Source organism: Camelus ferus, chromosome 14 (assembly GCF_009834535.1).
Source record: "Camelus ferus isolate YT-003-E chromosome 14, BCGSAC_Cfer_1.0, whole genome shotgun sequence".
NCBI lineage: Eukaryota > Metazoa > Chordata > Mammalia > Artiodactyla > Camelidae > Camelus > Camelus ferus.
In genome coordinates, this window is record NC_045709.1 from 25,035,508 (window position 1) to 25,058,846 (window position 23,339).

Here is a 23,339-nt window from a genome sequence, read left to right on the forward strand (position 1 = left end):
AAGCAGAGACCGGAGAACAGACAAGCAGTGAAGAGAACTGACGCTGGTTCTCTGAAACTATTAACAGAACCGACACATCTTGAGCTGGACAGAGCTGCGCTGCCCCTGGGTCTCAGCCTTAACCACCGAGCTCCACTCCCATCCCAGCCTGGGAGCAGACCCCCCAGCCCTGTCTGCCTCCACCGCCTCTCCCCGTCCTCCCCCAGAGCCCCCCATGCTCTGTGCACAGCTCTAAGTCCGTGAACCAGTCTCCCCACCCAGTGCCCAGCTCAGCACCATGCATGCTTGGGAAACATTTGATGAAGAAAGAAATGGGTGGGTGATGATAATCCTCACTTGGGAAAAGTCAGGGAGAAACCTGTGCCCTCAAAGTAATATTGACAGTTACTCGTGGTCATTGACAGTCACTGACGGTTACTGGCAATTATTGGCAGTTATTAATGGTTATTGATGGTTGTTGCTGGGGTGGCTGAAATTGCTTTGAGGTAGAATCAGTGACTTCATTTTCCCACCAGAGATGCCGTGTGCACCCAGGACCTCGGAACATGCGCCTCATCTGCCTGCGCAGCCGTTCTGTGTCAGCCCCACCCACCCAGTCCTGGGGGCAGCAGAGACCAGCTGGGCTTCTGCACAGAAGGGGAGGGGCCCGTAAGGGGCCCATGATGCCCTGACCCCAGGCAGAGGGGGCGCGGGGAGGACAGCCTGGACCCTCCCCAACACAGGCTGATGCCCTGCCCCCCAGGGGACATGCTCATCGACTTCTAAGTGACTTCAGTTAGTCTGAGGATTTTAAACTCTGTTGCGGAAGATTCCAGCATGTGTTTGAGTGCTCCCACCTGGACAGCGGTGGGGGGAGGAAACTGCTTTAGACCCATAACGTCTCCATCCTTGGCCACGGGGACCACGCCCGATGGCAGAGCCACCAGCGAAACCACGGGCTCCTCAGTCTGTCTGGCTGGGGAGAGAGCAGTAAGCCACCCGCAACGGGGCAGCAGCAGAAGCCGACGTGACTGGCGGCTCTCAGGTCAGAGATAATGGTGAAGCCATTTCTGGTGATTAGATTCCACCCTCTAGACTGAAGAGTGGAACAGTTACAGAGACAATGACGACGCTGGGAGGTGGGCAGAGGCTGCTATGCCATTCTGTCCACGTTGAGTAGGGTTCGATGTTTCCACTGTAAAGCACCGGAATAAAGGAGATCAAGGGAAGAGGAAATGTTCTTACACATTCGGGAGCATGCAAGTCACGAGCACGCTCTTTAGCTGACGTTTTCTCAGCTTTTTATTGTCTACTTTTGAAGCAGCATGAATATCCTGACTGACCTACGTGCTTAAATGCAGGACCTAACTGTGGCTGCTGGTCTCTGAGCACCTGTCACCAGCCAGCACCTGCTGGACGCTGCCGCGTGCACACGGTGGTGCTCAACCATCCGCACGCCACTGCCTGCGCTACCCCCTGCCCATGCTCTCCTGCCCACGGCACTCCCCCACCCACACCCCCCACCCACACCCCCCACCCACACTCCCCCTCCCACCCACTCCCCCAACCACACCCCCTCCCACCACACACCCCCCACCCTCACCCCTTCCCACACTCCCCCTCCCACCACACTCGCCCCCCTACACGTGACAGAAACGATGTCCACTCTTACCATCTGCCTTCTGTTCTCCACCAGGTTGATGCCAATGATTCCCAAGAAAGCTCCGAAGCCCAGCTGACACCAAAGGAGGACAAGAGAGAAAGCGCTCGGGTCACCGGCCTGGAGCGTAATGCTGACCTTGGGCGGTGACAACGCACAGGGGATGGCCCACCCAAGCGCTCTGTCAGAGGGCGAGGCGGCCAGCCCCCCCCGGAGCTCCAGCCGCTGAGCGGAGGTGGGCTGGGGGGGCGTCTCCAGCGCCACCAGGTTGGCATGGAAACCCTGAAACAGACCCGTCTGGTCTTGTCTTCACATACGTTAACGCCCCCATCTGTTTAACTCGATTTCAGGAAAAGAGGGCCCGTGCCCCTCACCCTGACCGGTCAGTCGTCCTCGTGGTAACCCCACCGCTGCGCGGGGGCAGGAGAAGCCGTCTGGAGGCCGGAGTCGTAGGAGGATCGGCTCCTCGGGTGGGGTCACAGGAAACCAGAGCCGAGCGCGTTTCAGAGGCGCTGCCAGTCGCCCCAACACTACGCAGACGACTTGGAAAGGGGCTCTGACTCAGGTGAGCAGGCAGACAGGTGATCCCGGCAAGCAGACCAGGGGGGCGGGGACTCCCGCTGGGGGCGGGCGCTGGGCGGAATCGACCCGCCTGTTCTGGAGGAAGCCCCGCTCTCAGCCCCCAGGTGCAAGTGACGTGGCGATGCTGGGGGAACCCACACGGCGGCGTGGATGTCAAGGTGAAGGGTCCCTCCACCCAAGCACGGCCGGGCGTGCGGGCCTGGTGGAGGAAGTTCCTACTTTCCCCTCAGCTTGAAGCTCAGAACAGCGGGTGAGGAGCATCTCCCAGGCCGCACAGAGCTGCACTGCGCTGCAGTCCCGCCTGCAGCAGGTGAGCCCTGCGCTTCCGACTTCGAGCGACCATCTGGGGCTGGGCCCGCAGCCAGCCTGGGGACAGGTGACCAGCTGACCGGCACAATTGTGGCAGCCCTAGGCCGTGGGGCCAAGTTTAAGGCAGTAAAATCCAACCTGCTTATGTGGGATGTCTTTGCAGGCACATCTGCAGCCGGACCAGAGTGCACAGTTTCCACCAATAATTAAGGAAAGGTGAGCGTTTTCTTCAAAATACAATAGTCCCTCTCACAGCTCAGAATATCAAAATCCCACTCCAGCATGAAAGTGCCAAAATACATCCGTTACACTTCACTAAGTTTCATTTTGGGGGATTTGAAAAAAAATCCTCTTTCCAAAACGTCGTGGCGTCTGTTCCCTCCCACCCGGGGTCCTCCTGAGACCCTCCCTTGGCTCTAGGTCTCCAGGTCAACGCAGTGTCTCCACAGAAGGGACTTTATCCACGTCCTCGTTGGGCGAATCCCATCGGTCGTGTCCACAGTTTGCTCTCACAACCGTTCAGTGGAAGCCAGTTTCCTCCCGGCCACAGCCCCGGAATCAGGCTCCTCGCAGAGCAGGGCTCTGAACACACCCAGGCTGCTGTGCGTGTGACCTCACGGTGAAATCCCGAATCAGCAAAGCTTGGAGAACAGGCCAAAAAGCTGCTCCTTGAGGCTGATCTTGACGCTTTGCGAGTACTCTGGGGAACGCATCCTCACGGCCCTGGACCCCAGGCTCCCCGCCCGCCCAGGACCCGGGCAAAGAAGCAGTCTCGTGGGATTTCACTGAGAAAACTCAGCACAGACCCTTTCCTTAGGTCTACTCGTCAGTTACGCAGAGGAGGAGAACATGGGCTCATAAAGCACACACAAAACACAAAAGTAAAAATCACATAAAGATGAACAATTTTTACAAACTGTCTTCAAATATTTCATCCTTGCTAAAAATGTTATCAATGTTGTCACCAACCTTGACAACACTTTAGTGAGCGTAGTGAGATTAAACTTCTGTTCTTAAGTCTTGGTTCAGCACTTAATGACAAGTGACTCGGGTTCTGGTGCCCTTGGAGGGCGAGAGCTGCTAATGGCAATTTCACAGATGTTCCCTGAGTGCAGTGCCAACACTTGGAGCAGGTTCTACTGCTAGCAGAAGGACGTGGGTTCCTGGTTCAGAACTCCCCTGGGTGATGCTGACTTTGGGGGCTGCTGTTGCCGGGTCTGGTTAGGCTGTCGGTTTACCGGCATTCCTGCCCAGAAGTGGAGGTTAGGAGGGGTGACGCCAGCTCCTCCACCTGCTGTCCCCACGCGACCGTGTCACTAACGAGTCTTCGATGGAGGCTTCGGGGTAGGCACCTTGGAAAGCTCCATGTCTGTTTTCCGACGGTTGGTTTCGTTGGTTTGGTCTCATGGGGCTAAAATCCAGGTGTCACAGGGCTGGTTCCCTCGGGGGACTCCGGGGAGACTGGGCTGGGGCCTTTCCCACCCCTGGGCTCTGACCCCTCCCCTGTCCCTCCCGATTCCTTGGGACCCCGTGCTCCCACCGGGCCACCTGGCGGTGCAGGACACTCACCCCTCTATGGCTGGCTGACTAGCAGCCTTGACCGTGCTTTGCTGTGCAGCCCACCACAGCCACACCCTAACCTCCTCCTCTGCGGGGCTGGGGTGGAGCGTGTCACTACCTCACAGAAATCTGTGTCCCCCGGGGCCCCCGGCCCCTCCGCCCCTCCGCCCCTCCCGGCAGACCCAGGCACTGTGGCACTCACGATGATCCCAGGGTAGTAGCCCCCCACGGTCACATTCTCCGTCCTGGTGGTGGCGGCAAGGCCAATGGTCAGGATGAAAGTGGACACCACCAGCAGAGACCCCACAAACCACAAGCATGTCTTCTTTCTTCTCTCAAATCCTTCTGGGGAGGGCAAACAAGGAGCTGATTAGCGCAGGGCCGGGCTCGGGGAGGGGTCCTAGCAAACATGGGCACCTTCAGGGTCAGCGAGGCTCTTTCCCCGAAGCCCTGCCGCCCACTCGCTGGAACCTGGCATTCGCTCGCCCTGCCCCTCCCCAGGGCCCCCCTCAGGTGCACTGAAGTGGCCTCTGAAAAGCCGTGGAGACCACCACTGCCCAGCTCCTTCTCACCCAACCCCGGTCCTCCGAGCGGGGACTCTTACTGCCCCTCCGCCCTCCCTGAGGTTTCTGCCGGTTCCTCGCCATCAATCCCTGAACCGCACTCAGGGCCCCTCGTCCACCTGCACAGCCACCCTCATCCGCGCCTCCATCTGACCCACCTGCGGTCAGAAGCAGGAGCCCGGCTGCCCTCCCCTGCAGCCCCCACTGCACCCAGAGGGGCTCCAGTCACTGTCACCACGTCCTGTGCTCACCTCCCCGATGCCTGTCCCCCAGACGACAAGCCCAGTGAGGGCAGGTGCAGGCTCCCTGGTTCCCTGCTGCACCCCTCTCCCCTAAGATGGCACCCACACATAGTGGGTTCTTGGTAAACACCAGAGCCGAGGGTGGCCGAGCCCTCCTTAGGTTCCAAGTCCCTGACTTCACCCCACACTGCGGTAGTCACACCAGCCACTTGTGGAGCTTCTGCTCTGTGCCCAGCTCCACCAAGCACTTTAGTTGCATTAACAAGCACCCCTAGACCTTAGGGAGCCTGTGAACCACAGACACCTGCCGCTTTCTAAGACTGGATGGAGGACCTTTGCACCCTGTGCACAGAGAAGGTGCATGCTTCCCTCTCAGGCAGCCAGCACTGCTCCCTGGGTGCACCTGTGAGCCTGCCTCCACACCAAACTCTCCCCACCTGCACATCCATCCTCTCTTTCCGCTCAGCAGGCCCTGATTACTGAATGTGGAAACATGCCAGCTGGAGTCCCAGCAGATAATCATCCGCCTCAATGAAGGACTTGGGTGGTCCTACAGGAAATCTCTTACAGGAGCCAGTCCCTTTGCCTTTATCCCGTCCATCCTTCCTGCTGCCTGGAGTGTGAACATAAAGGTGGAGCCCCAGCCGCCATTTTGGGCCATGAGGGAACTTGACAATGGAGGTCGCATGCAAAGAAAGGCAGAACAGAAAGACAGCCCTGGGTTATCTGCCTCCAAACTTTGATTAGGTAGCAGAATTAGACTATAAACCACTAATTTGGATGTCCTGGTCTGTGCATCCAAACCTCATTCTGTCACTGAACTCAAGATCGCGGGCAAGAAAGGAAAACCTCCGCCGCCGGCGCCTCCTCCCTCAGCCCCCACCCCTGGGTTTTGTGTAGACCTAGCTTCTTCCCCACTCAGGGAAGCCTCCTGTACAGTAACCACAATTGTGATAATTGTCACCACAATTCTATCCCAGATGCTCCTGTTCCTACGTGGTCATCAGCAACCACACAGCGAGGCAGCGACAGCCGGGGGGCAGGACTGGAGGCCACGCTGAGCCCGGCCAGGCTGCTGTGCTGTTTTCTGGGAAATTACCCACCTTGATCTCTGTGGCTCCAAAACAAAATGGGGGAGGAAAGAAAAACATGGTTCTTCTCCCCAATCTAAAGCTTTTTAAATCGATTGTGTGTGTGTGGGTGTGTTTGGTGAGGGCAGCTGCGTATTTGATTGCAACCACAGGTCAGACGCCCCCCTCCCCGCCGCATGCAGGCTGCCTCGTCCCACCCTCTAGACCTGTGCGTCTGCAGATTTGCAATGTCCGTCCACAGTTCCATCAGCAAAGCTTCACAGCAGGTCAGTCATGACACCCCAGAATGGGGCTGTCACGTACTCGGAAATGAATTACACAAAACTGAGTCAGCGTGCGCACTCAGAATAACTTGGCCACTGGGCAACGCCGTTTGTACCCGCTGACCTAGCAAGGGTGAGTTTCTCAGGAAAAGCCACTTCATGCCGAGGCCAAGCAGGACCCGGACGAGGCCCAGGCCCCCCTTCCTGTGCCCCTCAGACTCAGCTGAGCACCCCCCCCCCCAGCCTCCTTCCTCCAGACCCTCAGGAAGACCCTTCTCCAGAGATCTCACCCTAAACCACCTACTACCTCCACCTGGAGAGGACGCACTCCCCTCGTTCACCAGGGTAACGAACTGCCAGCTCCCACCCAGCCCAGCAACCAGCCGGCTGAAGGCCCAGGTCCCGGGGATGCGGGGTGGAGGGCCCTCTCCGCGCCGGGGGCCCTGCCCTCACTGTCTGCAGGCCCTGCTCTGCAAGCCCTGGCCGGGCCTCTCCAGACTCAGACGTGAGTGTCTGGGTTCAATTCCTGCCACCAGCTCCAGAATTCCTTCCCTTAGGCCTTCCCTCTCTGCCTCCCTAGACAGGCTGGTTTATTTCCCGAGTCCACAGGGAGGGTTTCTCTCACCTGCCCCCAGCTGCGCCCCGGAGAGCCCAGGCGGGCGGTGACGCGGATTTGAACAGAGGAGGGGCGCACTCTGGCTCCTTCTACCCGATTCCCGCGGCACCCACCGTGGGGGCTGTGTTGAGAATAACCTTCAGAGGAACAAGTCTGGACCGAACAAAACCTGCTCAGAAGGCTGACGCCCCCGAGGCCGGACGGGCTCTCCACACAGTGCCCGGGGCGGCCAGGGCGCACACTCAGCAAGGGCTCCTGGAAGCGAGGCCTCTGGGCCAGTGGCTGCAAAAGGCCGCCCACTGCAACAGCACAGGGGTCGTGATGCAGCCCCGGACCAGCCCCGCCCGCCCCAGGGACGCCGGCCAAGGGCTCCCAGGCCCAGCAAGGCAGGCTCGGCGGGGCGAGCATGGAGAGGAGTGGACGGAGCAAGGAGCGCAGAGACCACTGCCCAGGCCACACCCGCTCCTCGCCCACGCCCACGGCCACGGGCTTGGCTTTTGCGACACCGCCCCAGCTTCCAAACCCAGCCCGGGTTCTAGAGCCAACTCCCACCTCCGTCCAGCCTCACACTAGCCCCGCAGCCCGCCTGCCCCCAGAGGTGCTCTCCCCCGGTGGCTTGAGGCCAGGCCACTGTCAGACTCGTGCCAAGACAGGGCTCCTGGTACCTGCTGTGCTTTTGCAGGTGGTGAGGAAGTGCCCACTCAGGACCCGTGTCCGCGGTCAGGCGGCGCTAGCTGGACAGTCCTGGGTGCCCACCCCAGCCCCCACCAAGTCTCCTCTCCCTCCCCAGCCTCACCCCCCTCCTTCTTCCCCACGCCTGGCTTTTTCAGTTACTCAGGGACTCCTCTTTCCATGCCTCTCACTGTCTGTGAGCTAAAAACCAACCCAGATGGGGGCCAGAAAATATCCCCAAGATGAAAAACAGCACTTCTACAAGGAAAAGTAAGAGTGTAAGTTTTATATTAAACATGTATGATTTTTATCTGCTCATAAGAGCAATAGTTATTTCTTAGAACATTTATAAAGTATACTAAATACAGAGGAAAAAACTGAAATTCACAGTAATTCCATCTTCCAAAGCTGGCAAGTGGGCAGATAATCTTGGGGTCTTTTTTCAATGCATTTATCTACTTTTCAATGTATTTTTTCCTTTAATTGGGACAAAAATACCTTTAAATCTGTTTTTAACAGCTTAATATGCTGCAAGAACCTTTCCAGCTTCTTCAGTCCCTCTCCAGACACGACTCTCACTCACAGCAGTGCCTTCACTAAGGGGCGTGTCGATTCGCCTCCCCCTGCCGCTGCGCGCTTGCTTTGCTTCTAAGTCTTGCGTTATTTCTTCTCCAGCTGCTCCTCCTCGACGCTTTCTTTCCTAGGTTCCCATTTCAATCCCAGGTGTTAAAACAGGTATAAGAGCAATATGACTCCGAAAACTAAACGTGATGCGGCTGCGTAGCTCAGAAAACGTCAGACGATCGCCCTGCTCTTCACAGGACTTTGGTTTCTGCTGTTTTCCCTAATTTCATGCATTACACATCTGTTACACGTGAAACAATTAACCAGAAGTCTCAGCAGCTGCTTCAAACCACAGTTCTGACCGTCTGGGCCTTGTCTCGTGGCCCCCTGTGGCCTGTCTGGCAGAACCACCTGACCATGTTCTGATTCCTGAGGCTCTGGACTCCGCCCTGATCTGTCCCTTTAGGGAAGCTGTGTGATAAGCGGGGATCTGACCGGCCCCACCAGGCCACCAGTCCCGGGGGGACCTTGTCAAGTCCGGCGTGACATTCTGACACGCGCATCAAACACCCCTCCTTCAGGACCACATAGATCTTCCCGGGAACCACTCCCAGTCTAACTCTGCCATTTCCCCACTGCTTCCTGAGTCTGCCTTTGCCTCTGAAACTGCCGCGTGATAAAAAGCGGAAGACGTGAGCTGTCTTGTCTGGATTTTGGTCATAGGTTCCAAGGGGACGTGAAGCCCGGGGCGCTGGGAAGGGTGGTCCTGAACAACCTCCTTCCAGTGACACGAACTGTAATACTTAGACTCCAGGTACAACAGAGATAAAAAAAAAAAGGTGAATCCTGACCTTCAACGCTCTTTACAAACATAGAATTCTGCATTTAAACAGACAAGAAGAGAGAAAATCAAGAAGGCAGGCTACCTCTCTGATTACCACACAACCCACGCATTTTCAGATCTGGTCCTCCACGCTGGGCGAAAAAGCCAGTGTTCCCTGAATGGCTCCCTCGAGCCCCTCCCCCACCGGCGGGACTCCTCCTGTGCGCAGTGTTAGAGCCAAGGCCTTCGTGGGGAGGTGCCCTGACTGTCCATGAACTTATGTACTATGAGGCTTCTAGCCATGGTGGCAACTTACAGGAACTGTGCCCAGCTGCTGTGCGGCCGCCCAGGCTCACCCTCTCTGAGCCCCGAGAGGAAGGGTCGTGCGGGGCCACCTGGGCCTCTAGTGCCAAGCGAAGGGTGCACGTGTTTCCTGATCTGCACAGCAGAGGTCATGACAGCCACCTGCCTTCTCACCTCCTACCTGCTACAAGGACCCAGTGAGAGAACGGCCAGGAAGGCGCAAGGTGTGTCTCTATGCACGTAATGAACACGTGACCACGGGGGTGCCAACACAAGGACAGCAAAGTGCTTACTTTTCACCAGTGTTTCTCCACCTGGGAGCTGAGGGGAGGTGTCCCGAGGTGGGGAGCTGAAGGCCAAGGCTCTCACCTGTCCTGCTCACTGTTCTGACTCCAGTCCGTCTAGAATGTCTCAGGACTGCACCTGGTCGCTCCCCCGGAGCCCCTCCTGCCCCTGCACCTGCAGCCCCCCCATCAGCCCCCTCGGGCACCTGGCTGCATCTGGAAGACAGGCAGGGTCGGGGGAGACCCCGTGCTGCCCCCCTTTCCGCACTTTCTCCACTTAGTGGAGCCAGGAAGGGGTCGCAAAGATGGGCGCACAGCTCGGGAGGGTCCTTGTCACGGCCTCCCTGCCAGCAGGGCCCAGCCTCCGAGAAGGAAGAAGGAGCTCATTCACTCACGACAGCGGCCGTGGGGGCAAAGCGAGTCCGGGGAGAACGGGCAGTGCTGTGCCCTCAGCCATCAGCTCCCCTTGTGGTCTGCTTTTCCAAGTAGCGCGCCCCGAGGTCGTGGACACCGAGATGTGAGAAAATACCCACCATCCCAGCCCAGCCGCACTGAGGTTTAGGGCTTTTAAATTAAACGCCAACCCCAGCATTTTTTAAATTCAAAGTTCCTCTTCAGAAGAAAAACCTAAGTCAGAGGTGCTATTTTTAAACCATCAGGCCGTTCTAATACAATAGTGATGCCAACAGTGACGGCTAGTTAATAATAACTGGTAGTAACAAACAGTTGTGACAGGTGTTTCCCTGAGGACGGAAGTCAGTTTGTCATAGAGCATTTTGCTCTAGAGAGTAGGGGCGTAGAGTTGTTTCCTTTAGGAAGAAGCTAGATTCCTTGATTGTTATCAGAAAATCAAGCAACACTACTCATCTAGTTTTTTGGAAAAGACTTTGCAGACACTCCCAACAGGGTGCGAGGTCAAGCACGCTTTTTCAGCCAGCTCACCTCTGCAGCAGCAGCAGGGCGCCGAGACGTCACCACCCCCATTCCAGCCGGCAGAGCACCACTGACTGTGGAACTACGTTTTCTCTTCTTTTCAAAACCGTCTCTGCCTCTCCCCTTCAGGAAAACGCACCCGGCACTGCTCCCGTCCCAACCGCTTCCCAGTACAGAAACAAAAACGCTGGGAACCTGTGATCAGGCGGCCGGCTTCCTGTTTCCCGCCGGCTTGGCTTCTGGCCTTATCGGGCTTGGTTTGGACATCAGCAAATGAGAGACCGCGCACTGATGAGGGGAGAAGCCTGGGAGGACGCGCTGGAACCCAGCGAGCCCGAGGAAAGCTGTAAGTGCCTTGGTCGCTTTCAAGCAGGAAGATGCTACCAGGTTCCGTAAAATGAACTTTTCCTAGAAACTTGTGGGGGGTAAGGAGAGGGTTGTCCGGTTTGTGTCTATCGTGGTGTATTTTTCATAATAATAGACAGTGGGGAAAGGGACAGGGCGAGACAGGCACAAGGGCAGAGACGCCCAGGAAGAAGCGGAGGGAGCGCAGAGGCTGTGAATGGAGGGCCTGCGCCAGCGCCAAGGGTCCCCAACGGAGCTGGGGGCGGAGAGGACGCGGAGCCTGCGCTCCCGGGCGGCGAGCCCCGCGGAAGCGGCCCCACGACCGCGCGCCCGAGCCTGTGCTCGCCTGTGCGCTCACCTGTCGCGTCCAGCAGAGCCAGGGGCCCGGGCACCGGCGGACGGAGCGGCTGCATCCCTGGGGGGCTGCTCCCGCGGGGAGGGGACTGCTCCTGCGGGCGGTGGCGCCGGGCAGCCTCTCCTTCTGCGCAGCGACGACGGTGGAGCGCGCGGTGGCCGCGAGGATCCGCCGCCCGGAGCGCCGCCCCCTCTGTCCGCGTCAGTCTGCCCGCTTCCCACCTGCGCTCCCGCCCTGGCTCCGCCCCCTTCCCCTCCCCCGGCCTTCCCGCCCCCTCCCGATTTTCCCGGAGATCGAACACCAGGGAAGGGAAGACCCGTGCGGGGTACAGCTCCGTGGGCAGAAATGCGCGTTTCATCTTTGTTCTCAGAGGGTGGCGCATAGGATTCAAACTGAGTTCTTGGTGAATGGGTGAATGCCACTTGCACCCCGCGATGTGTCTCAGGACGCTTCCCAGGGCCGCACTGCATGGTGGTTAACGCGCAGGAGCGCTTCACGCATCGGTAGGAACAACTCCTAAAACAAGGTGGAGCAAAAATGCGGTTTCACAGTATTAAGGATAGTACCATTTACGTGCAGTTTTAAGCATGGAAACAGTACTATTCACTCACAGACGCCATCTGAGTTGTGTCCAGCGTCCACTGCATGTACTAGACCCTGTTCCACACACGTGCGAAGGACGGACAGACAAAGCAGCCAGGTGTCCTGGTGGAGCGAGCGCTCCTGCGTGCATAGCACACACAGCAGCGGAGGGCAAGGCAGAGTGCATTCAAGGCAGCGCTGCCAGGACTTAGGGAAAGGCCGGGAGAGGGCTGAGCGGAGAACGGAGAGTTTCTGTCACTGAGAGGTGGCGTCTGCCACCCCTGAGGTGTGAGGTGGTACCAATGGGCAAGCCAGGTGAGCAGGAGGCCAGCCAGCCAGACGGCTCATGGGGATCAGGGACCTTACAGACGATTGACTCGAAGTGACGTCAGGGCCACAGGGGAGCCTGCTTTAGAGGGGTCCCCGAGAGTGGGCTGTGGAATCACAGGATGGAGGCCCCTCCCATCCCAGCCCTGAGCACAGACACTGCTCCAAACAGCTGCTGGGATGGGCATGGGGGTGGGCACCGCCTTGGGGCCCTAGAGGAGCCCAGCTCTGGTGGGAAAGCAGACACGGAGACAGGCCAGTTCCAAGGTGACCCCGTGTGCATCATACTCACCTTGTGAACAGGCAGGAGGGGCTTCACTGTGACCTGGGCCATCATGAAGGCTCCAGAAAGAAGCAGGTGTTGGATGACCAGGAGGCAGCTGGCTTGACACTTGGGTGGCAGTCAGGTGGTTAGTTATTACGGGGCAGAGCTCCAGGAACCAGGAGACTGTCCAGGTGTTGATTTGATGGGGAGGGGATACAGGGGCTGCCCGAGGACCCCTCCTGCGAGTCTTGCCCAAGAACATCCAGGAAAGACATTCTGGCTTGGAGGAGTTCAGAAGATGAAAGTCATAGGATTGTAGGTGTTTACAGTTAGACGGGACCTTGAAAGGCTATCAGCACCACAGCTGTGCATCAAGTTACCCTGGAACTTAGCGGCTTAAATAAGAGCATTTATTTTGCTGGTGAAGTTGGAATTTGGGCAAGGCCTGGAGTGGACACCCTGCCCTGCTCCACTCAGCCTTCAGCTGGGGTGGCTCACACACGTGTGTGTGGTACAAGGTCCAGGGCTCGGGACCTGGGAACAGCACCGTCTGCGGTGACAGGGGCTTACTAAGCTCAGGACCCTGAGGTGGAGGTGAGCCTGGACTACTCAGGTGGCCCTAAACATTGCCACAAGGGTCCTTACAAGGGGGGAGAGGGGTCAGAACAGGATGGAGCAGCTGCCCCAGGCGGGAGGGGACCTGGGGCCACAAGCCTGGGGGGGCAGGTGGCTTCCAGACCTGGAAGAGGCAGGGAGGCAGGTTCTCCCTTAGACACCCTTCCCACGCCTTGACTGTAGCCTGGTGAACCCCATTTTGGACACCTGGCTCCAGAGTCATACGGGAATAAGTGGTGGTGTTTAAGTCATGATACACCGTGGGGTTCGAGGGCTCTGACAAGGAGGACTTCCGGCGGGAGGAAGAAAGGTGAAGGAACCAGAAGACGTCACCCTGAATGTACCTCTATCACGTAAAAATTATTTTGAGCTGAAGGCAGTTAAGAAGAAAAAGCTCCCCCTTCCTGCCTAAAAACGGAAAATCCTCCTTTGACTAGAGACAGACCTTCCCCGCCCCAGGGAGGTGCCAGCAGCCTCTGCGGACCTCACCCTTTACTTTCGTCCCGTGTACGCCCCTTCCCGCCGGTGGCCGCCCTTCGGGGCCAAGTCGGCTTTCCTGGGTCCCGCCCCGGCTCTGGGAGGCCTCTGTCCTCCGCTGAGACGCTGCCCACGCTGTGTGATCTGTGATGTGCACTGCACGTTAATGAACCGTGTCTCGTTCCTCTGTCTCCTGTACGGGGGCCTCAGCCCAGAGCTCAGGGAGCAGAGGGGACGTCTCCTCCTCCCCCCAAGGCGAGGTAAACTTTGGGCACGGAGGAACAGGACGGGTGAGAAACATGGTCGGTGGGGCAGCACCAGCCCAGCCCCCGAAAACTCGTCGTCTCCCCCAACACCATCCCCGGGAGGGTAAGAAGTAAATCCAGAAGCGGCTGGTGGTCGTGGAGATGCCTGTTTGCCTGTCTGCCCAAAACGGAGAGTAATTCCTAACATTTTCTGACAGGAGGTGAGTCTGATTTGGTTGGTCGCTTTGAAAACAAGGCCTGGCCCTGCCAGCCGGGGCACCTGTGTGTGTCGGGGAGAAGGCACACGGCGTTCGAGTGTTCTGTCCACGCTGCCCTGCAGCTGGGGACCCAGCAGGGTCGGCGGGGGAAGCTCAGGAGGGTCACAGGGCAGGGAGCCACGTGAGTCGTGATCAGCTCATGACCACTCCCCTCCCCTGCTCCCCCGGCCAGAGGAGGACTGAGGACCAGGAGGCTAGTCCACGGGACCAGAGCAGACCTAGGTCTCCTCCAAGGCCTGCGTGTCGAGCTGTGGGGACAGAGATCGTCAGAGTCCCCCAGGAACCCCCACCCCTCCAGGAGCCCAAGCAGTGCAGCCACAGCGTGGGGGTCACTGCTCTCCAGCTGAGGATGCCGACGGACAACTTGTACATCCACACGGGCCTGAGGACGCCTGCAGCAGCTGAACTCTGCAGGGAGCGACTGTCTGGATCAGGGTATTTTTAAACATAATTTAATCTAGCTCTTGCAAAGGCAGTTACGAAGGGATGAGGAAATCTGTCTTCTACCGGTCTGAGGACAATCAGAGGGTCTGGACCAATTATTACCGACATTAAGAAGCTAATTTATTAAAACAGTGATGATAAATGCCTGTTGTCTTCCCTGATACCAAGCTCCTTCCTGCTTCTTGTAAACTGTTTGAAGATCCTAAGACCTGTCACGCTGGCAGCGGGTAGGGGGCTCATCGGGCCGTCAGGTCCTCATCGCCTGCCCCTGGTGTCCCCACCACGCTCAGGTGGCCTTCTGTGGCCGGCACACATCTGCCTCCTCCCCGCCTGCTGAGTGGGCCAGGGCCTGGAGCTGCAGCAGCAGAGTCTGGCCTGGGCACTGGCCCACCGCCCTCTTCCTTCAGTCACCACCTCTCAGCACCAGGCTTCGGCTCTGGAGAAACCACCAGTGGGCAGAATCACAGGGACTCCTGCCCGTCCACCCCTCCCCGCCCTGGCCTTCCCTCCTCCAAGGATGAATGTCACAGGCTCCAGCTTGCACAGGGGAGAGGATGAAGAGTGTAGAATTTAGCTTCTTAAATTATGATCAGGGTGACTTAAAAATACATGACCCAGCAACCCAAGAAGGGAGTGTGGGCCCTGGGTGCTGTGCCAGCAGGAGGGCCCCTGCTGCCCGCGGCGGGACAGAGAGTGCCAGGGAACCAGCCCCGGGGCCGGACGAAGGCGGGTGTGAAGGAGGGTGGCAGGGCCACCCCGGCCCTCACTCAGTCCTGCGAGGAAACCAAGCTCATCCTGGCACCCTGCCTTTTGTTCCCTGCTTGGAGCCGCGTGGAGCTCTTGGGGGCACCCAGAAAAGCCTTGTTGATGGAGACGGAATGAGCGTGGTCCCCACACCCTGATCAGCACCTGCTCCTGCCAGGTCGGTGCCCCTGCCGCCCAGCCCCCTGGGGGAGATTGTGGAGGAGGACCCGTCCCCTCCTCCTGTTTGTTTGAGCAGAGAGTGGGCACCAGGCCCCTGAAACCAGGACCAGCTCTAAAAAGAGAGGGGTTAAAAGACCTCGGGAGTCAGCAGGAAGCCTGTTCGTCAGCACAGGCCTGGTGGGTTCCAGGTCCACAGCCCTCGGCCGCTGTGCAGGCAGGGAGCACGAGTGACAGCCTGGTGTGGGCCCCGGGGGGCCAGGGCAGTGCAGACGCAAAAACACGACTCGCCTGTAAACAGATAGCCCTGAGGTGCACTGGGGATGAATAATGCAGACCAGGCCGGGAGATGCAGGGCCCCGCCTGCCTGTGCCCGGCGAGGCGGCGGGGCCAGATGGGAGATGTTCTCTGAGACACCAGTGTTTGCAACCACAAATGCTCTGGGGGCTTCCCTGGAAGATCATGCAGCCACCGTCTCCGGCCCCTCGGACGAGCCCTCGCAGGGAGGCTCTCCTCCCAAGGCTCAGTCTCCGTGCCCGCAGGAAGCAGGGTCCCAGCCCTGACTCCCTGTAAGGGCTCCTCCCGGCCCTGGGGGTGCAGCCCCGCCACCTCCTGTGACGTGCAGGCGACATGCAGGCCTGGCCTCTGCGCCCACGGCCCACACCCAGTACTGACACCCCGCGGCCCCCAGCCCACGGGGCTGGGCAAGGAGCCGGGGCAGGTGCCCTGGCCTGGGCCACCTGTGCCGTCACACCCCGAGGCCCCGGTCTCGGTGAACCCCATCCCCTCGGCCCTCCATCCCGCCCGTAAGAAGGACAAACCGGAAAACACTGTTCCGCTGCCACTGGGGGACCGAGGTCTGGTTTGTACAGAACCTGCATCAAGGCTTATTCGTGTTAAATCGTCTGGGTGGTACCCAAGAGCCTGTCTCGTACGATTTCTAAACTTATTTTCAAACGGAAGCTTCCCTTTCCAACTGGTCTTCTGCGAGCTGACAAAATGTCGGTAACCTGTTCGTTTTATTTCCAGTCGGGGTCCTGGGCCTCCACCATGGGCTGTGACAAGGACCCAACCGCCCACTGGGCTGTGTTGAGGGGTCCCCGGGACACCTGGGATCCCACGCCTCACTGCCCACCTGTCTGTGGGAATGACCCTCCTTGCACATCTGAACGCTCGCTGCAGGGCCTGGGCCCATCCAGCTCTGTGAAGACCAAACACGGGGACACCCAGCTGGCTGTGAGGACCTAACAGTGAGCCCAGTAGAAGGGTCACTGAGACGTGCTGGGCGTGTGACCGAGTCCAAGGGATCAGCAGGAGCGGTCCCTCAGTCACCCTGGCTGGGCCCCTGAGAGCACACGGCTGGCCCACACTGTCCCCAAGAGCCACCAAGGGAGGATGACACAGACTTTGGTCCAGGACTGGACTGTGTTCTGCCAGGCATCGCCAGACAGCCTGGAACAACCCCTCCACCCCGACCCCGGGGCTCACAGCCCTATCCCTTTGCTGAGATTGTCTGTTTCTACTTCCTTCAGGTGCTGGGTGATCACTCGCTGGGGCCATCGGTGACCCCACTGGCCGTGGCTGCATGCTGACTTTGTTGACAGGTTTGCTCAGTCCAGCTGGGGGTGGGGGCTCCTGGCTGATGGGTGACCTTCACATGTCCTGGACATTTGGGGGTCATGTTACAGACCCTGGGCTCCCTGGCGCCCGGGGCAGTGGGGGCAGCGCCGGTTACTGCAGGTGACCTCTGCTGTGCTGGTGGGGGGTCGGGGGCCATTACTGTTGCTGGGGGTGGTCATTCCCGCCAGGCGGGCAGAGCAGGAGGAAGCCCGGGTTCCCACGGGGCCCCTTGGCACAGCCCAGTGGGGGTCGTGGCCTCATCAAAGCGCAGTCCCCGCTGCGCCTTGCTTTCCATCTCCCAGCCCCCCTCCACTGCCCCTCGGCACAGAGAGCAGCCTCTCCTGGGGCCCTGTGTGCTTTCTCTGGCACTGCGCCGGTGGTCCTGGGCCCCTGCCCTCTCCACCATCAGAGCCTCAGCTAGCTCCAGGCCAGGGGTGGGGGGTGGGGGTGGGGTAGTTCGCCAGCACCATCATGCCCACAACCAAAATCCACTCAGATTGTTTTCAAATCTGAAGGTGATTGGAGCTCGAGGCTCCCAGACGCCAGTCTGCCCTGCGCTGTCTCACCAAGATGCTTCTCGGGGGCGGGGGGCGGGGGGGACTACACCCACCAGGGGGCGTCCTTACCTTGGGGAATTGCGAGACTGAAGACCAAAGCCCTGTGCACAGGGGCCCCACCATCCACGGTGCCTCAGGTGTCTGTCACCGCAGGCTCCACCCCTCCAGGTGTCCCATCTAATCGAAGGCCCTGTTACCCACCCAAGGGCTGGAGTAGGGCCTTGCTCGTGGACAGCGGGGCCTGGGGACGAGGGGGGTTTCACCTGCCCCACCACTCAGGCCCGGCGCCGGGCGGGTCTCTGAGTCCGGGGCACAGCGGGCGGTGCAGGCAGCAGGACCAGCCGAGGACACAGCATCTGACGGGACCCTTGGTGCCCAAGGATTCTGTTACTGCAGAGCAACTATGACGTTCCTGGGTTTTGTCAGTTATTGGGTTGGCCAGAATCAGCCCAGAAGCCCCAGGGAGCGGCCGAGGAAGGCCTCCTGTGGGCAGCTCTGTCTCTGTCTGCCGAGGGCCGAGGGCACACCCACCCAACGAGGCAGCTTAAATCACTCTGCTCAGGGCCATGGGGACCTAGTGCAGACTAAGTGGGCTTAGGAAAATCAGAGGTGGTCTTTCTTGCACCAGAATGTAGTGAAGTGGGATTTCTAGCCATTGGGTGATCAACTTGTCCCATCCTGGGACACAAAGCCAGTCCTGCCAACAGCCCAGCCTCCCTCACCCTGCAGATCCCCCGTCTTGGGCCTCCCAGGAGACATACAGGGGCAGTTTCAGGTCACAGACGAAAAACACTGGACACTCCGCAAGGCCCTTCCAGAAAATTCTGTGACTGTCGCACAGGAGAGATGGTCATCCTGTGGGGCTTTAATGTCCTCAGTGCACCGGGACCCAGAGACACACTGGAACATCCCCACCAACGAGCTGGCCTCTTACACCTGACGGCTGTCCGACCCCACACCTGCCCGGGGGCCTGCCTCTGGCAGTGACTGCACCAGCAGGGCCACGGGCCGCCAGGTCATGCTGTCAGGATCACTCCTCTCCTGTGGCTGCAGGGAGAGCAGACGGCGGGAGCGCCCTATGCTCCGTGTGACAGTCTGAGGACGGAGGTGCCCCACGCTCTGTTGAATCCCACGGGGCAGCTGTCTCTGCCATGGCTGGAAGGTTGGCAGAACCCCCAGGCACGTGGGGGTCTATGGAGGACTGCACTTTTCCATCCCCGGCGGGACCCAACATCAGCCCCACCAGCCAGGTGACGGCAGAAGCCCCACTGATGTCCTCGGGGCCCCAGGTGCCCTGCTGGACCAGCATGCGGTTCAGCTGTCCCTCCTCCTGCCACTTGTGCGTGAGCGGCAGGGAACTCAGAAGTTCTTCCCTAAGAAAAGGTCAGAGACCCCTCTTCTGGAAGTGGGTCCCCAGGCCCCAAATCCCAGCTCCTCCCCTGTCTGCTCTCCAGCTGAGCCCTCCATGGGGTGTCGGGTTTCCCGGCCGGGTTAGGGGCTCCAGAAGCAGCTGCTCCAAAAATATGTTCTCCAGGTTGAACTGGGTGAACACTCGGGGACACTGGGAGGCTCAGGTGCAGCTGGAAACACCAACCCCCGCAAAGGTGGTGCCTGGGGCTGGTCAGACCAGAGAGAGGCTTAGGGCTGCCGCTGCTGGGGAGATGGGGGAGGCGGACACTTCTGGCCTCAGTCAGCAAACCCCAGGTCACAGGACTGGCCAGAACAGACACGGGAGATAAGATCAGGACGGACAGACAGAAACAGTTGGGCCTTGCGGCCCAAGAGGCAGAGCTGGGGGGTGGCAGGTGCTTAAAAAAGCTGCCGACCAGCCCTGTCCCGTCTGCCTGGGGCAAAGGGTGGGGGCAGCTTTGCACCAGTTGCCATTGTCTGGAGACGTTCTTGGGATAAAGAAAAGCCAAGAGGGGTGGCCACCAGAGTCAGTCTCATCCTCAGACCCCGACACCCTCCCCTCATCCTGGACATCTGGTCCCCGGCCAGCGACATTCAGGTGGTGACCAGCCTGGGCCCTGGCAGTGACCAGATGGCTGGAGGGTGGGGCCGAGATCTGGGTGCCGAGTAAACAAGCCAGGCCCGAGGTCTGGGCCTCTCCAGGCACAGGCTGCGGATTGCCAACCTCTGACCCGACCGAGAGAAGGCAGGGCTCTGGGAAGGTGCAGTTACGGTGGCAGGACACCAAATCTCCGCCAGTGCGCACGTCCACTGCGGGGGCCCTGGAGAGCCCTGCGAGGTCAGCGGGTTCCATCCAGGTACAGCTTACAGGCTGGGTCTCCTGACCCAGCCGGGTAGATCTGGCCAGACCAGCCTCCGCCCTCCTGCCTGGGAGACAGCAGCTCAGCCACGGCCATGCAGGTGGCCTGGCGGCGGGCTGGTCGTTCACTGCTGGCAGCTCCGCTGACTCCCGGAGGCCCGGTCATCTAGGACACCAGACACATTCCCGACTTGGACGGGGGGGTTGCCTGCACAGAGACCCCCTTCATGTCATCTGGCATCTGCCCGTCAGAGCGCCACACATTCAGCTCCCCAAAGACACCGGTCTCAATCATCTCCTCTTGCCAGGGGACGGAGCAGGTGCCAGTGGCAAACTCTTGGAAGAAGTCTGTGTCCGCTTTGTCAAAGACCACCCCCTTGACCGTGGAAAAGGCCCCCACATCCTGGATATTCTTTGCGTAGACGGTCCTGGAGTCCGGGGTGAAGGGAGGCACGAGCAACCCTGTTGGGAGACAGGAGACACATCTGCCTCTGCGGCGGGGCCCCAGCGGCGGGGCCCTGGGTGGCGGGGCCCTCGGCAGCGGGGCCCTGGAGGTAACAAGGAGAGTGACACTGGGGCCCCCCGGGCCTCCTAGGGCGCTGAGTGAGCTGGAGACCCAAGTCCAGTCTGGACGGCACTGCCTCTCGCCAGTACTCCCAGGGCCCCATCATGAAGGTCAGCGTGTTCTCGGCGGCACCGCCTCCCCCCACTGCCGCACCCACCTTCCTTCTCTGCAGACCCCCGTGCCGGCCTCCCTGTCTGCAGGTCGGACACCAGGACCCCAACTCAGAACAGAACTGCTCGCGCCTCTCACACCATTCCTCCCCTGGGCACAGACCCCGGGCTGGGTCCACCTGCCAGAGAGTTGCAGGGGCCTCGGGACTAACCTCCGGGCTCCACAGTTCTGATTCCTTGAGCTGCCTGACCTCCCCAATCCTGGGCTGGGCTGGGCAGCTCTCCCACCTTCAGATCAGCCAGAGCAGCCTCTGCTCTCACCCTTCCTGCAAAAGTAGCTTCTACTGGGGCAGCGAATGCTCATTGCCATGTCCCTAGGCTGTGAGGTCACATGCTCACAGACCGCAGGCTCTGAGGGTTGACGCGCTTCTCTCCCGAGGACACACGTGCACACACGCACACGCACACAGGTATCTTGGATGTGACTTGACAGCAAATGCTGGTTGAATGGATGAGTTTCTCCCAAGCAGGTGGCTAGAGAAATGCCACCTGGACTTGGGTCATGGGCTCCTTCAAGGAAGCGCCCAGCACCTCTGATTCAAAGGCGTGTCAGCAAGTTTCCCACACGCCCCATCCAACCTTTGCTGGCCTCCGGGAGTTCCCCAAGAGACCCGGGGCGCAACGGGGTGAACAGAGAACTGGATGTGGTGCTTCCGGTCAGAGAGATGGTGGCAGGGGGAGCCCCAGCCAGGTGCCCGCCCTGGGAGGTGGCGCTGAGCTGCCAGATGCCAGTGGGACAGAGGGTCACCTAGCAGACCCGCCCCAGGCCCGAGGCACACAGGCAGGACCCTACCGGCCTCCAGCTGCCGCCAGCTGATGTCCCTGAAGAGGGGGTCGGCACGGAGCCCGTCACAGCTGCCGTCTCTGAAGCCCAGGCGCGTCTCGGGGTCCTTCTGCAGCAGCGCCTCGCAGAAGCCCCTGCTGGCCTGGCTGAACTTGTCGGGGTAGGTGACTGCCTCCTCGAGGATCCTCTGCTTCAGCTCCTTGGTCTCCACCTGCACCGCGGACGCACTGTCTGTCAGCCGTGTCACCCCGGCCCGGCCCACCGGGGTCGCCCGAGCTGCCACAACAGCCCCAGACACGGCTGCACTGATGCCGCCAGCCCTGCTTTTGGGAGGGAGCCTGCACCAGCCTCCCTGCATGTCGGCCTTTAAAGGGCCTAGAACCGCCGGTTGGGCGTGAAACCGCGCAGGTGAACCTTGCACTCACATAACCTTTCCCTCCCGACCAAGGAAGAGAGGAACCTGAGGGAGAAGCCACCTGACAGGCCCGAGCTGGCATAGGGGCCTGGCGGCTGACGCCCACGGGGTCCCTGCTGCCGTAGAGAGCAACGGAGCGAAACTCAGAGCCACAGGACTCACTCCAGCAGGTCAGCCACCAGGGAGCTGCCCGGAAGCCTCCACCCCACCTCAGCCAAAGGCTGACCGATTCCGCTCCCAGCCAGTCAGGCTCACTCTCCCTAAAACCTCAGAGAACTGGGATCACCCAGAGGTGCCCTCTGGGGCCAGGTCCTGTCATTCATCATTAGAGATGGGTTCAAGACTGGTCCATGTCGAGGGTGTAGCCAATGGAGGGACCGTGCACGGATGGACCACATGCAGTGGGGCCACATACAGAGGGAACCACAGATGGACCACACACTGGTGGGCCACGTGCAGTGGGACCACATGTGGAGGGACCACAGGTGGTTCACTATGTACTTTGGGGCTGAGCTCCTAGAAGGGTAGTTGTGCTCATTTTCACACAGAAAACAGGGACCTGTGGGCCCAGTGAGGGCTCTGAGGTGGAGCTTCTATGTGGCCTGAGGCTGACGTGGCCCCCGTACCATTTTGCTTTATTTTGCTCTGTGAGCTGTTGCAGGTCGGGGAGAAAACTGTTACTAGAATTGAAGGCTGAGGTGCAGGCACACACAGTGACACTACGCATTGGTCACAGAGGGGTTTCACTCCTGAAGACTGGGGACTTTGTTCCCATACTGTCTCAGGGAAAGGGGTGGGGGCTGGGGCGGGGTGGGGGCCACACGAGGAGGTCCAGGCAGAAGAAGTGACTGGTGTGACATCCAGGCAGGCTGTGCGGCTGTGGGTATGGACAGAGAGGAGCTGCGTCTAAACTGCCGGTCACGCCAGGCCCCCTCACGCCCTGTGACGCCCCCACAGACAACCCGCAGGTCTCTGAGCTGGGTCGGCACCGGGCTCAGTGGGCCCAAGGAAGAGGCCAGTTTGGTCCTTTAGTTTTGAACATTGATGGAGCCTCTGTATCATGCATTCAGGGTTCTGCTGGGCTGGAGCAAAGCGCCTGGGGGGTGTGGGGCTGCCACACAGGAGGGACGGGGGACTGGGAGAGGCAGGGCACAGCTGCTCCCAGCGTCCACCCCTGCAGGACACCCAGGGAGCCTGCTATGTCTGGAGAGGGCCGTCTGCGGGGTTGGGGTGTCCAGGTTCCTCCCTCCTGACCTGGTCCTGAGTGTCCAAGGAGTCATAAGATGGCATCACCATGTCCCCTCCTCTGCCCAGGAAGGACTGACCATAAGAAAGCTTAATGTTCCCCTAAAAGGAGGGTCACCAGGTCACTGCGGGGACACTGCTCCCATGACTCACACACACCCGTGGAGCTGGTGCCAGGACAGCCACGGGGACACTGGCTGCCCACCTCCTACCTTCTCTCCGCGGGCTCGGAAGGGTCCTCTGGCTGCAATCATCTCGTACAACGTGACCCCCAGGGCAAAGTAATCCACAGAGAAGTCGTACTCCTCCCCCCGCAAGAGCTCCGGGGCCATGAAACCTGCGACAGGAGCGTGGAGTGACTCAGGGACACAGTGCACGGCAGGGCACTCACCTCCCAGAGCGGGGGCCTCGCACGG

General features: G+C 59.8%; 2 protein-coding genes and 2 long non-coding RNA genes across 5 annotated transcripts in view; 2 read left to right on the forward strand and 2 right to left on the reverse strand.

Annotated features, from left to right (window-relative positions):
• Positions 1 to 11,619, reverse strand: part of TMEM255B (transmembrane protein 255B) — a 24,177-nt gene extending 12,558 nt beyond the window's left edge. Inside the window, 3 exon segments of the mRNA XM_032496569.1 lie at positions 1,652 to 1,714; positions 4,293 to 4,435; positions 11,148 to 11,619. Of these exon segments, the coding sequence (XP_032352460.1) occupies positions 1,652 to 1,714; positions 4,293 to 4,435; positions 11,148 to 11,526 (585 nt within the window). The 5' untranslated portion in view covers positions 11,527 to 11,619.
• On the forward strand, positions 1,732 to 3,150 carry LOC116668618. The gene is made up of 3 exons (XR_004325840.1): positions 1,732 to 2,531; positions 2,694 to 2,746; positions 2,951 to 3,150. It is a non-coding gene; the product is annotated as an uncharacterized LOC116668618 (long non-coding RNA).
• Positions 10,645 to 23,339, forward strand: part of LOC116668619 — a 15,203-nt gene continuing 2,508 nt past the window's right edge. For both annotated transcript variants that reach the window (XR_004325841.1, XR_004325842.1), the window contains exons 1-2: positions 10,645 to 10,790; positions 16,831 to 16,902. This is a non-coding gene — a long non-coding RNA (uncharacterized LOC116668619). The remainder of the gene's footprint in view (positions 10,791 to 16,830; positions 16,903 to 23,339) is intronic.
• GRK1 (G protein-coupled receptor kinase 1) overlaps positions 18,237 to 23,339 on the reverse strand; it is a 12,743-nt gene continuing 7,640 nt past the window's right edge. The window contains exons 5-7 of the mRNA XM_032496568.1: positions 23,136 to 23,260; positions 21,273 to 21,474; positions 18,237 to 20,206 (exon numbers count right to left, since the gene is read on the reverse strand). Coding sequence (XP_032352459.1) covers positions 19,911 to 20,206; positions 21,273 to 21,474; positions 23,136 to 23,260 — 623 coding nt within the window. The 3' untranslated portion in view covers positions 18,237 to 19,910. The remainder of the gene's footprint in view (positions 20,207 to 21,272; positions 21,475 to 23,135; positions 23,261 to 23,339) is intronic.